The sequence below is a fragment of the Lithobates pipiens genome, unplaced genomic scaffold, assembly GCF_037356315.1.
Source record: "Lithobates pipiens isolate NorthernLeopardFrog02 unplaced genomic scaffold, aLitPip1_a1.2 Scaffold_19, whole genome shotgun sequence".
Lineage (NCBI taxonomy): Eukaryota > Metazoa > Chordata > Amphibia > Anura > Ranidae > Lithobates > Lithobates pipiens.
In genome coordinates, this window is record NW_027507764.1 from 463,885,070 (window position 1) to 463,899,768 (window position 14,699).

General features: G+C 42.2%; 1 protein-coding gene across 2 annotated transcripts in view; it reads left to right on the forward strand.

The window, feature by feature from the left end:
- ADHFE1 (alcohol dehydrogenase iron containing 1) overlaps positions 1-14,699 on the forward strand; it is a 40,079-nt gene that overhangs the window by 4,453 nt on the left and 20,927 nt on the right. Inside the window, exons 2-8 of one of the 2 annotated variants that reach the window (XM_077492811.1) lie at positions 5,215-5,308; positions 5,442-5,479; positions 6,235-6,269; positions 8,229-8,282; positions 9,078-9,232; positions 11,446-11,642; positions 11,854-11,931. In XM_077492811.1, the coding sequence (XP_077348937.1) occupies positions 5,253-5,308; positions 5,442-5,479; positions 6,235-6,269; positions 8,229-8,282; positions 9,078-9,232; positions 11,446-11,642; positions 11,854-11,931 (613 nt within the window). In that variant the 5' untranslated portion in view covers positions 5,215-5,252. Of the gene's footprint in view, positions 1-5,214; positions 5,309-5,441; positions 5,480-6,234; positions 6,270-8,228; positions 8,283-9,077; positions 9,233-11,445; positions 11,643-11,853; positions 11,932-14,699 lie in introns of those variants that run through there. The other variant, XM_077492812.1, reaches the window with a different exon arrangement.

Consider the following 14,699-nt stretch of genomic DNA (forward strand, 5'->3'; position numbering starts at 1 on the left):
AAATCCTAAACATTTGTTACTCTAATGCATTCCTTGCGGGAGCTCCACTGTTGCTCTGACCCCATCACATGCAGCCTGTATGCTCGGAGGCTTTGAGCTAAGATCACAGTGGGAGCACTGAGAGCCCCGCCCCTGGACTTCCGAGAGAGGGTAGTGCGCCTGGATAGCTAAGTAGGTCCTTCTGTCCATAGACTGTTTGTGGACTGTTATCCTAAACCCGGACCTGTTGTTTACCTTTAACGTTGGTGCGTTATGATCTCTCCAGTGGCGCGTTAGAGCCAGTTTGGTACTCAGCATAATGTGGGATACAATCGTTCTGGTGGGTTTGGGAATCAGATCTATGTTTAGGGATAAAATGGCTAGTGCCGGGTCAGCGGGGATGTGGGTCTTCGCTATTTGTGAGCATATGTGAAACTCTTTGCTCCAAAGTGTTTGTATCTTAGGACATTCCCAGAGGATATGGTATAGGGTGCCGGGATGGTTACACTGCCTCCAGCAGAGTGGAGAGACACTGGGGGCAAATTTGGAGATCCTATATGGAGTAAGGTACCAACGACGCAATATTTTTTGTGTCAATTCCCATAGATTGATACATTTGGTGGAAGCATAGGTTGTTCGCAGTGCTGTTTGCCATTGGTCTTCCGTGAATGTTTTACCTAAATCTTTTTCCCATGCGCTAACATTAGGTGTCTTGCGGAATGTCAATTTATCGTTAAGGGCATTATAGAATAGGGAGATCCCCTTCAGATTGGTAGAGGGTTTGGTGAGATATAAAACAATCTTCCAGGGGAGTTGTATGTCTGAAAGAGTATTCGATTGGAGAAGGTGTTTAATTTGGATATATCTGTAGTTATCAGAGTCTGCTAGTCCATATTCAATTTGTAATGTGCGGAACGTCTTTATTGCTGGTCCAATCTTAAGGTCATCAATATATGTGATACCCTTTTCCCGCCAATGGGATATTTGCAGATTGAGGATGAGTCCGATAAGACTGCTAGCAGGGATTTTTAAGATAGAAGTAGGGGTGTTAAAGGTTTGTGTAAGGAGTAGCTTCCAAGCCCGTATGGAAGCTACGATGGAGGGTGCCATAGATGTGATGCGGGAAGTGTTGGTTACGTGGGTCAGTAGGTAATTATATAAACTGGTATTGGGGATTTGGCTTTCTTCAAGTTCCCGCCATCTTGTTAAGGGCGAGTCCGGGAACCACGTCCTCAGTTGTGCTAGTATGGAGGCTATGTAATAGTCATGAATCTGAACATTTCCCACCCCCCCAGCAGTTCTCGATGTCAATGAGCTTTTAAAGGCCCACCTAGCTTTCTTTCCTTTCCATAGAAAGTTGTTTATGATAGCTTGTACCTTAGTAAAGTATTGATTGGGGATGGGGATAGGAAGGGATCTAAATAAATAGAGCAGTTGTGGTAATATTATCATCTTTACCGCTGCTAATCTACCGGACCAGATGAGTTCCGTTTTATCAAGGGCTTGTAACTTAGATGGTAGGGATTTAAGAAAGGGAATGTAGTTGTTAGTGTATAGGTCTCCAGTGGTGGGGGTCAAGGTGATTCCCAAGTACTCTATGCCTTTCTCACTCCATTTATAGGGAAACCGTGCACTGATTCTCGACTGCATGTCCCCGTCCACACCCAGCCCCAAAATATAAGATTTACTCTCATTAACTTTATAATAAAACAACGTATTAAATAGTCTCAGAGTGTCATGAACCGAAGCCAAGGAATTTTCGGGGTCTGTGAGCATTAGTATAATGTCATCTGCGAACAGGCTGATCGTAAGTTCAGATTTCTGGGCCTTAAACCCAGTAATATTGGGGTGGGATCTTATACATGCCGCTAGGGGTTCTAAGATTAAATAAAAAATTAGTGGGTAGAGTGGACACCCCTGACGCATCCCATTAGTTATTAGGAAGGGATTAGAGAGTACGCCCGAAGTGTATACCTTGGCTGAAGGGTTCGAGTATAAAGCCATTATAGCCGATAGGATCATACCGGAGAATCCAAATTTGTTTAGGACTGCACTCATATACCCCCAGTGAACCCTGTCAAAGGCCTTCTCTGCATCCAACGCGAGGAGCAGAGAAGGCCCCCGTCCAGCACCAGCCAAATGAATGATGTTTGTCAATCTCCTCGTAGCATCCGAGGTCTGACGCCCCTTCGTGAACCCAGCTTGGTCGGGGTGTATCAGGCAGGGTAAAATATCTATTAACCGGTTTGCTATTAGCTTAGCATAGACTTTCACGTCTGTATTTAATAAGGATATGGGACGGAAATTGGCTGGTGCGTCTGGCGTTTTCCCTGGCTTCGGCAAAGTCACTATGACAGCACTCATCATTTCACGTGGGAAGGAGGAGGAGGCAGCGGCACCATTAAACACTTCAGTCAGATGAGGTAGTAGATGTAGTTTAAACATCTTGTAGTATTCCGGAACTGTTGTTTACCAACTGTATAGCTGTACATTGCTGATAGGTAGAATTATAAAATGGTTACATAGTTGATCCTCTTCTGTATTAGATCCGCAGCCTCTGGTCATCTCCTGTAGTAGATCCACAGCCTCTGGTCATCTCCTGTAGTAGATCCGCAGTCTCTGGTCATCTCCTGTAGTAGATCCACAGTCTCTGGTCATCTCCTGTAGTAGACCCGCAGTCTCTGGTCATCTTCTGTAGTAGACCCGCAGTCTCTGGTCATCTCCTGTAGTAGATCCGCATTCTCTGGTCATCTCCTGTAGTAGATCCGCAGTCTCTGGTCATCTGTAGTAGATCCGCAGTCTCTGGTCATCTGCTGTAGTAGACTTGCAGTCTTTAGTCATCTCCTGTAGTAGATCCGCAGCCTCTGGTCATCTTCTGTAGTAGACCCGCAGTCTCTGGTCATCTCCTGTAGTAGATCCGCAGTCTCTGGTCATCGCCTGTAGTAGATCTGCAGTCTCTGGGTATCTTCTGTAGTGGGCCCGCAGTCTCTGGTCATCTCCTGTAGTAGATCTGCAGTCTCTGGTGATTTCCTGTAGTAGATCTGCAGTCTCTGGTCATCTCCTGTAGTAGATCTGCAGTCTCTGGTCATCTCCTGTAGTAGATCTGCAGTCTCTGGTCATCTCCTGTAGTACATTCGCAGTCTCTGGTCATCTCCTGTAGTATTTTGAGCACTAAATAATATTCACAACCCTTTGGTGTGTCAGAGGCTGCAGTTGAGGCCCTTTGCTGCTTAAAGTGGTCCTTTCACTTCTGTCCCTCTATAAAGTAATCCACAGTGGATCGCTTTGCAGTGGCAGCTTGCAGGCATTCAGGAGAAGTGCATTTGGTTTGTGGCTGCATCGACTGTAATTGCAAAGGGCAAGTTTCATAGGTGGCAGAGCCTGTGAAACTTCACATGTTGAGTTAAAATTGCGGCACCATTAAGCTGAGCATTGATGTCACAGCAATGTGTAGTCAACGAAACAGCTGCTATGTTCGTTTAGAGGTCATCGGCACATGCACACTGAAGAAATGGCGCTCTCGTTTTTGTTTTTTTTGGTTTCATCTGGGTTTTTCATCTGGGTTTACAACCACTTTAATGTATAGAGTGCTGTAAGATAAAAAAAAACCCGTAGAAGCCCTTATACATTGTAATCTGCTGACTAGAAACCAACAAGTGCTTACTTGTCATATTTTACATGGTGTAAAGTTAACACTGGTGGGGAATTGTAAGAAGCAATGTTTCCTTTTCCGGAAGTTAAAAACCAGTTGGATAACATTATGGTAAATAAAGTGGTCACCAGCATGTAGGTGTGGTGCGGAGGCAATGACACACAAAAATAAGTTACAACAGAAGACTTGTATTGAAGTAATGCAGTAACGCTTCACAAAAAAAAAAGTTGGGAAGTCTACCCAATTGGGTGCATATACGGTTTCCAGCCACGTGGATTAAGCAGATTCCAGCTAGGCTGACAGTGTCTGTTGCGAGGGGACAGAAAGCGGCCTAGTCATCTAGTGCCCAATTGGAAAGGTGTCCAGAAGAGATGCGACCCTACGCTTTCCATCCTCATCAAGAAACTCTCCCTAACGCTACTACTGTCCCTAACAACCTTTCTCTACTCTGCCAACTTACCAAATGCGTGCCAAGCCTGGTATCCAGGGCCTTAAATAGGTTCTGCCTGACCCAAGCTGGCTGCCAGAGTCACATGGGGCAGCAGCATCCAATTACCCAGTGACCCAGGAAACCATAGAGGAACTGTGTTCCTCTCAAAAGCAGGGAAGTCCACCCGGGTGCATTAATGGTTTCCAGCCACGTGAAAGAAGCAGATTCCAGCCGGACTGAGCATGTCTGTTGAGAGGGGACAGAATGTGGCCTGGCCATCTAGTGCCCAATCGTGGAAGGTGTCTAGAAGAGATGTGACCCTATGCTTTCCATCTTAGTCAGGAGCCTCTCCCTAACACTACTACTGTCCCTAACAGACAGGGTACATTTCCCTGCTGTGCCAACTGCCAAATGTGCTCTAAGCCTGGGAGCCAGGGCCTTAAATATGCTATGCCTGACCCAAGATGGCTGCCAGAGTCACATGGGGCAGTAGCCACCAATTGGGTGCTTCCCTAGTGACCCAGGAAACCATAGAGGAACTGTGATCCTCTGGACTGCGAAAGAGCACCACCTGCAGTATAGAACGTAAACTGCTCCCACCTACAAGCATCCTAAATGATGATAAAGATCTGGGAGCCTTGGATACTTTTATAGGACCCAGAAATGGAAACTTGCTAGCCTTAGGTACGTTATGAGGCACTTGGTATCTGGGGAGGGGGTGTTCTGTTTCCATTTTGCTTACAGGTCAGTCACTTAGGCTTCTTGTTTTTCCATAGTAAGGGTCATTGTGCTGTTACTGTTTGTTCCAGTCCCAATCTTTTTGCGTTCTTTCTGTTCCTTTCTTGCCTACTGACACTTGCTTTTTATTTCTTTCCTATTCCTTTTTCTCCTTTCCCATTAGAGACCCCTCTTTACCTCAGTTATCATTGTCTACAGTTGCTTACCAGTTTTTGTATTTCATGTGTGTTATTTTGAGCGTATTATCCTGCTTGGACATTAGGTGGTACCAGTTACCATACAATTCTCCTATGGACATACGAAGCATATTATTTTTTTTGGATATCATTTTGCAAGTGCGTATTAAAGCCATTAGTTTTTTATTATCTATAGTTCATAACCATGTATCTGTTATCTCTATATTTGGTACTTAGAGCAACCCTAAATCAATCTCCGTATTCTCTGTAATTCCTAATGGCTGCTGGACGGGATAAAGTGATTCATCTCCTAAGGCAACTGCAGAGAGCATCGTAAGTTTTTACTTCTTAGGATAAATTATTTGTTCATGGACCATTCATTTTTAACATATTAATATTATAGTAAAAAAATGTGCTACAAGATGTCATACTTGTAATTAACACTATTTATTAATACTTTCTTTAGATGCAGGTGTCCAGCTCACTCCCACACATATTGTCAAGGTAGGAATGAATTAGCGACTGCTATATAACGATTGGTTATGTATGAAATGTAAGCTAAAACTGCGCCCCCCTCCCAATGAGCATTATGTGTCAGCAACCCCCCCCCCCCCCAAAAAAAAACTTGGGCACTACATGTGTATCCTCTAAGCAGGAAGTCCCCCTCCTCCCAGTACAAATCCCCTTCTGAAATCCCACCAGCAACAAATGCCCTCCCCAATCACCCAATTACCCATTCTCGCACAAATCTCCCCCCCCCCACACACACTTCAAATAAACCCCCCCCCCCACCTCCCTCTTAGCTCAAATCCCCCCATCACATAATTTCCACTCCTAGCACAAATTCCCCTTCCAAAAAAAAGTCCCCTCTTAGCACGATTCTCCTTCACCATATTACCTCTTTTAGCACAAAGCCCCCCTCTTAGCACAGATCCTCTTTCCCCATCCCCCTCCCAACACAAATCCCCCCCCCCCCTCCTAGCACGATTCCTCTTCCCCCATTCCCCTCCCAACACAAATCCCCCTAAATCGCCGCTCCTAGCCCACAGCCCCTCCTAGAACAATTCTTACCCCTGCTCGCTTCGCTCCTCCCAACACAAATACCCCCCCCCCCAACCTCCTTGTGGTCCCCCCAAGCTCACATGATACCACTAGGCTTTATGACACAACTATATTATTTGCTGCTTGTGAATCTTTTTTTTTAGCTGGTTTTGTAATAGTTTCAGATTATGTACTGATCTATTCTAAATTTATTTTAGCTCCATCTCCGATTACAACCGATTATGCATTTGAGGTAAATGTGAAAATATCATAAACATTGCTGTAAAAGTTTTCGTTTTGGTGTCTCATGAAAGCAACATGCTGCTTACTTTTTGACACAACACAACGCTATCACTCCTGTGTGTACAGCACTGTGTGGTGCCCATTGTAATATTCATGGCAGGCATTGAAGTGCGGTTATTTAAAAATGCTGAATAAATACAGTTTAGACACATGGTATTGAAGCATGTGTGAACAAACCCTAAAATGCCCCTATGCATGCAGGCCAGAATTGGGAGGGATGAGCGAGTGCACCCACCCGAACCATACCAGGCCACGTGCCCTCATTATGGGGGGTTGCTTTGGGGCAGAGGGGCTCTGCCACCCAAAGCATCTTGTCGCCATGTTGAGGGGACAAGGGCCTCTTCTCCACAATGCTGGCCTGTGGTTGTGGTGGGTCTGAGTGTGGGGAGGACTTATCCAGGTCCTTCTTATGTAAAGTAGGACCAACTAAAAAAGCATCAAAAATAAATAAAAACTGAGACAGTTTTTGTTAATTCCTATATTAAAAACAAGCAAAAAAACAATGTTTCCCGGTGTAGATCCATCGTCAATCATGACACCATGTAAGTTTTTTTTTTGGCATAGTATGGATTGGGGGGGGGGGGGGGGGGGGGACTCCATGCCATTTTTTTTCTTATTTCTTTTTTGCCAGCAATTTGCTTTTTACATTCCCCGCTGACAGCTGATGAATCAGTGGTTATTAAGGACTCGGCAGCCACCCGCTCATTAACAACTGGCTATTAAAAAAAATGCATGTAAAAACGCATCAAAAACATAACACTTGCATTTTTTAGTGGGTTCATTGAAGTCTACTACACTCAAAACGCAATCTGCTGCGGGAAAAAAGTTCCTGATCCTTTCCAAAAAAAACAACAGCTGAAAAACGCATAGATGTGAATGTGTCCCATAGGAAACAATGTTAAATGGACTGTAATGTGTTTCTGCAAACCACAAAACGCCAAAAAAAATGCATAGGTGTGCATGTAGACTTAGGGCATGTTATAGTACTCGAATGGTTTCATGTCCTCACATTGTATAGTACTGTGGAAGATGTCAATTACATTTTTACAGATCTACCCAACAAACTTTGTCTCTGTCTCTTTTGCCGCGTACACACGGCCGGACTTCCCGGCACACTAGGTCCGACAGAATCAGTCCGCCGGACATTCTGATCGTGTGTGGGATAATCCGATAATTTTTTTAAATTCTGACAGACTTATAAATGGAACAAGTTTCAAATCTGTCCGACAGACTCGATTCCTATTGGGAAAACTGTTCATCTGTATGCTGGTCTGACGGACCAAATACGACACAAGGGCAGCTATTGGCTACTGACTATTGAACTTCCTTTTCTAGTCCTGTCTTATGTCATCACGTTCAAAACGAATGGACTTTCAAACGGACTTAGTCCGTTCATGTGTGAGCAAGTCCGTTCGTTCGGAAGTCCGTCAGAACTCCATCGAAAGTCCATCGGGAAGATCGTCAGACCTTTTCTGCCGGAAAGTCCAGTCGTGTGTACGCGGCATAAGACTTTGGTTTTTTTTGTTTTTTTTTGGGGGGGGGGGGGGGGTTGGGGTTCTTTTAAATCCTAATTTTACATTTTTTTCCCCTATTTGTATTCTTTAATCTATACTTTTATATTTTACTTCCTCAACCAATTTCAGTTCATCAGTGCAATTTTTAACTTTGGACAAGGTCATGCACGTCATAGTCCGGTAGTTTAACGAGGGACGATAATGTGCACATATTAGTTCTCCATAGCAAGCAATTAGAATACTGTTCTAATGTCAGAAAAGCGAATGAGAATTTTTGATTGGGTACTATGGGTTAAAACATTTTAATTTGCCTGCCTGCTTAGATTTGCAAGCCTGTATGCCATATTCTGCTCTGCGATATTGATGATGCATTTGAAATCTGTTTCTTTCACCAGATGGCAATGTCAAACATCAGATATGGAGAAGGTGTTAGTAAGGAAGTTGGCATGGTAAGGACCCAAACCAAACGCAGACCTGCAGACAAATATAATGTAAAAGAATATGCAAGGTTATTGAAGAATTGCAGTGAGGGAACTGCTAGTTATAGACACGCATATTCAAAATAAATGTATTAGATATTACCTACCTCACAACATTTTGAGATGGGAATGAGGGACACATACTAGCAAACATATGTAGGCATAGGACACGCCTCCTGCTACACCTCCTTAAAGGAGGATTAACCCCAAAAAAGTTAAATAAATCCACAAGGGCTTTTTTTTACCAATACTATTCCTTTATATTGGCTTTTAAAATTTACAAATGCAGCAATTTAGAATTTGGATGAAAGGTTTGCACTGGGAAACACCTTTTGAAAGATAAAAAGTGCATTTAAAGTGGAAGTAAACTCCCCTATCATTTTCAGCCAAGGAAGCTGCCATCTTTGCCTCGGTTTAATCTTCAACTGCTATGGTGCTGCACATGTGATTCGTTATGACACCAGCCATTGGATGGTTTGAAAGTTTGGCTGAGAGCACAGCCAATGTGCAGTTAGCATTCCCGGCATGCCTTTTTTTTTTAACTGTTTAAATCGATGGGTTTACTTCCACTTTAATATTCAACTATATAGATCACACCAAAATGAGGGACAAATGAGGAGGAAAAAGGGACATTGTTCCAAATCAGGGACAGTCCCTCGAAATCAGGGACAGTCCCTCGAGATCAGGGACAGTTGGGAGCTATGGATATTATTTGTCACCACCAAACAAGCCTTATTTCAGACTGCATATGTATTTTTTGTACAGGATTTGCAGAACATGGGAGCAAGAAATGTTTGCGTAATGACCGACAAAAACCTTGTTCAGCTTCCACCAGTCAAAGCTGTACTAAACTCACTAACGAAGAATAACATTAAATTCTGCTTATATGACCGTGTCAGAGTGGAGCCTACAGATAAGAGGTAGCTGCACGGCTAATTGGTTAGATGCCTGTGATATACCGAAATGATTATGTTTAATGTAGAATTTTAAGTAAGTTTTATTTTTGTTGAGCTCCTAAAATTTAGGGGGGACTGTGGCTTTGAATTTCTTCCACCTGTTTTGCATCAAGATTACTGCTATACCCACCTGCTATTTAGAGTGTTAACCAAGTTCCGATTTTGGATTTTCCACATTAGCCAGTATCTAGACTTATGGTGGATTTTTTTAACCTAATGAGCCGATATAAAATATATCAACATGAACTCAAGGCTTTACATAAATAAAGTCCTTCTCGCCTCGAAAAAAAATATTTTTGGGAAAATGAAAATGCTTTTTAAATATACACTATATTGTCAAATGTATTGGGACACCTGCCTTTACACACATGAAATTTAATGGCATCCCGGTCTTAGTCCGTAGGGTTCAATATTGAGTTGGCCCACTCTTTGCAGCTACAAAAGCTTCAACTCTTCTGGGAAGGCTTTCCACAAGGTTTAGGAGTGTGTCTATGGGAATGTTTGACCATTCTTCCGGAAGCTCATTTGTGAGGCCAGGCACTGATGTTGCACGAGAAGGTCTGGCTCGCAGTCTTGAGGTTGAGGTCAGAACTCGCTCATCCATGTCTTTATGGACCTTGCTTTGTTCACTGGTCCAAATCATTTGGTGGAGGGGGGATTATGGTGTAGGCTTGTTTTTCAGGGGTTGGGCTTGGCCCCTTAGTTCCAGTGAAGGGAACTCTTAAGGCATCAGGATACCAAGACATTTTGGACAATTTTTGGTTTGGGGATGGTCCCCTGACACATCTTCCTGGTAAGCCGAAAGACCAAAAACTATACTCTCTTCTAGCACCCACCTAGAAGGGTGCTACATTGTGTATATGTAATATTCAGTTTACTGTAATGCCGCATACACACGACCGTTTTTTCCATCAGAATAAACTCTGACAGTCTTTCTGACAGAGTTCTGCTGAAATGGACCTGCCTACACACGATCACACCAAAGTCTGTTAGTTTAAAATGTGGTGACATACGATGGGACTAGAAAAAGGAGGTTCAATAGCCAGTAGCCAATAGCTTCCCTTGCGTCGTTTTTGGTCCGTCGGAATAGCATAGAGATGAACGGTTTTCCAGATAGGAATTGATTCCGTCGGAAAGATTTAAAACATGTTCTATTTCTAGATCCATCAGAATTTTTGAAAAAAAAATCAGATGAAGCCCACACACGATCGGAATATCCGATGAAATGATTCCATCTGACCTTTTCTGCCGGAAAGGTCCGGTCGTGTGTATACGGCATTAGAGTCTTACAGATGGAGTCTTTTTCAGTAGAAACATAGAAGATTGATGGCAGGAAAGGAGCAAATCTGCTATTTTTGTGCGTCTTTGCTTTGGGGTTAGTTTTGATTTTTTTTATATTTATGTCTATACCTATGTTTATCCCAAGCATGATTTTTGGTTTTATTTTTAGATATCTTTTTCTTTTATCCCAAGCATGTTTAAATTATTCTAATGGCGAATGCCTCACTACCTCTGCTGGATGTCTGTTCCAAGCATCCTCTACTCTTTGGTAAAAAAATAATATCTAAAGATACCTTTGAATATCCTTCTTACCAGTTTTAGTTTAAGTCCATGTGTTCTTAAAGGGGTTGTAAAGTCAGAAGGTTACTTACCTGAGGTCCCTCTCTGTCCAGTGATGTCCATAAGTGTCCCAGCCATGGGAGATTCTCCCTCCTGATTGGCTGAGACACAGCAGCAGCAGCAATCAAAATCAATCAAGTCAATCAAAGTCAGCTAGCCAATCAGGAGAGAGAGGGGACGGGCCTGGGCTCAATGTCTGAAGGGACACACGGAGCTGTAACTCAGCTCGATTTCCCCCATAGCAAACTGCTTGTTGTGGGGGACACTGAACAGGAGGGAGGAGCCAGGATCACAGAAGAGGGACGGACCCAAGAAGAGGAGGTTCAGGACTGCTCTGCGCAAATCCACTGCAATAGAGCAGCTAATTATAACAGGTTTGTTATTTTTATAGGCGAAAAAAAAGAGACTTTACAATAGAATAGAATATATTGCTCTCCTGAAACTTTGGTAATAACCTTTAGCAATAAGTGTGCACGATAACTGAAATTATCTAAGTGGAATTTGTGTGTTGTGTTTTCTTTTTGTAATATCCAATAAACCCTTTCATTTGTATACAGTTTTATGGATGCGATTCAGTTTGCCAAAAAAGAGACATTTGATGCATATGTTGCTGTTGGTGGCGGCTCTGTAATGGACACCTGCAAAGCTGCAAACCTCTATGCCTCTAGTCCTGGTGCTGACTTCCTTGACTATGTCAATGCCCCTATTGGAAAAGGAAAGCCAGTGACTGTATCCCTTAAACCACTCATAGCAGGTAACATATGCATAGAGGGAATACAATTGGGATGGAGATCACAAATTACTGTGATAAGAAATTGCACAAATAATGTTATATATATATATATATATATATATATATATATATATATATATATATATATATATATATAAAATCAAATAGTCATAACCATGCTCCCTGGTTATCAAAGATATTGATGACATGTTATGTCCATTTTATTTGACAGTACCTACTACATCCGGAACTGGCAGTGAAACTACTGGAATTGCAATATTTGACTATGAAGAAATGAAAGCCAAAACAGGTGAGCTACACAGCCTTTTAGAAACCATATTTTTTATTCTAAATCTATATGAACAAATCTGCTTACTCTAGAGAGACCAGCCCAACTTCATCCTGGGCCAATGATTGGTTGCATGGGCCTCTCCATGATTCAATAAACCTAAAAATCACAGCTCATATGGAACATCCATGTTTGGAGAAACTGATACAATACAGCTTAATGAGGAGATATGTACTAATGGGAAAACTCTCGGATGAGCTGCCATGACCTCATTGACCAAATCTGGCCTTTTTTTACATTTAGTGGCAGGAATAGGAGCTGTCATTCACGGCGAGTGAGTGATGGGATAAGGCATGTTGGCAGTTTTTTTCTTTCAGCGGGTCAGTTGACGTTATTCATTATGATTGACATGGATCTACGTAAATCACTGGATGATGTTATTGACGATTAATCTACAATGAGGGACATTATTGTTTTTTGGGTTTTTGTTTTAATAAAGGAGTTGTCAAAAAGCATGTAATTTAACCACTTAAGCTCCAGAAGATTTTACCCCCTTCATGACCAGGCCATTTTTTGCTATTCAGCACAGCGCTACTTTAACTGATAATTGCGCAGTCATGCAACGCTGTACCCAAACAAAATTTATATAATTTTTTTTTCACACAAATAGAATTTTCTTTTGGAGGTATTTTATCACCATGGGGTTTTTTACTTTCTGCTATAAAACATATCTAATAAAAAATGTTTAGAAAATCAAATTTCTTCATAAATTTTGGCCAAAATGTTTTCTGCTACATGTTGCTTTGATAGCAGAAAAATCCCAATAAGTGTATATTGATTGGTTTTCGTGAAACTTATAGCATCTACAAACTATGGTGTATATGATATATAGATATACAGTAGATATGTATATGATTTTTTTTTCCTACTACTAATGGTGGTGGTCAGTGACTTATAATGGCACTGCGATAGTAGGGCAAGCAATCTGACACTAACTGGTGCTGGAGGGGGAGCTGACTAATGGCCACTGACATTAATACAGTGATCAGTGCTAATACTATACACTGTCTCTGTACCAATGACACCGACTGGGAAGGGGTTAACATCTAGGGCGATTAAGGGGTTAAATGTGTGCCTAACTATGCTTAAAGTGTGCTGCTTTTACTACTAGATATGAACAAGGCCAAGGCTAAATCCAAGGGAAAAAAAACAAGCTTAACTTAGCCCGCAGACAACCAAATATCCTGTTTAACAGTATGCGTTAAAAGCAGGGGTTAAGTCTGCACACATTTGCAAATGCATGCGTAAGCCACAAGGCCGCGTCAAGGCACCCTCTGGTGCCTGTGGTACCTAACACTAACTTATAAGTGTCCCCACAGTGGAGGCACATGCATTCCGATGGATAGGTGAGAGCAGGTGGACTGAACGGGAGCCTCCCCTTCTTAAAGGTACAGGGGCACACTGAACACTCAGCATATAGAACAATGGCTGCAAAGTTGTCAGTACGTTGCCTGACCAGAAAACACGACAGTGATACAAAAAAGATGCCACTCGCTCCCATCTATAGCTGGCTATCAGTAAGAAGCATTGGAAGACAAACAACAGTGTCTTTTTTGTATCACTGTCATGTTTTCTGGTCAGGCAACGCACTGACACCTTTGCAGCCATTGTGCTATATACTGGGTGTCGATTGTGCCCCTGTACCTTTAAGAAGGGGTGGCTCCCCTTCAGTCCACCTGCTGAAAACAATATGTCTCCTCTCCTAGTCAATCTCATCTCCCACAGTTAGAACACACAATTAACCCCTTGATCACCCCTAGTGTTAACCCCTTCCCTGCCAGTGACCTTTACACAGTAATCAGTGCATTTTTATAGCACTGATCGCTGTATAAATGACAATGGTCCCAAAAAAGTGTCAAAAGTCTCTGATCTGTCCGTCGCAATGTAGCAGTACTACTAAAAATCGCAGATTACCACTATTACTAGCAAAAAAATAATAATAAAAATACCATAAATCTTTCCCAAAGTTTTCAATATAGGCTTATTGCGATTTATTTTTTTTACCAAAAAATAATATATTGGCCTAAACTGATGAAGAAATTTGTTTAAAAAAAATATTAGGAATATTTTGTATAGCAAAAAGTAAAAAATATTGTGTTTTTTTCAAAATTGTGACTCTCTTTTTTTGTTTATAGCGCAAAAAATAAAAAAACACAGAGGTGATCAAATACCACCAAAAGAAAGCTCTATTTGTGGGAAAAAAAGGACATAGATTTTGTTTGGGTACAGCATCGCACGATTGCGCAATTGTCAGTTAAAGTGCCGCACTGCCAAATTGTAAAAAGTGCTCGGGTCAGGAAGGCGGTAAAATCTTCCGGGGCTGAAGTGGTTAAGGACCAACTCCACTTTCAAAAATAAATAAATGCATTAATTTTTGCAGCTCCTACAGACTCTTCCTCTAGCTCTATTCCCATACCAGGGTATGGACTTTAGGTTCTTGAGCTGCAGGTAGTCTCCAGCTCAAGAACAGATCTCTGTGAATGTGCAGGCTGAGCCCCATACATGCACAATTCAAAAGTGTCAGCTGCAACGGGGGGAGAAGAACCCCCCCTGAGAGAAGGTCCCTGCCAAACAATTTTCTTTTCCTTTTGCTACATTTATCCAGTGCAGTGCCTATCCCCCTATACCATTTGTTTGATACAATCCCTTGCCTATATCAACCTTTTTTTTTTTTTTTACATTTGGCTCCCATCGACTTCAGTGAGGTTCAAATTCCGCACCAAAACTTC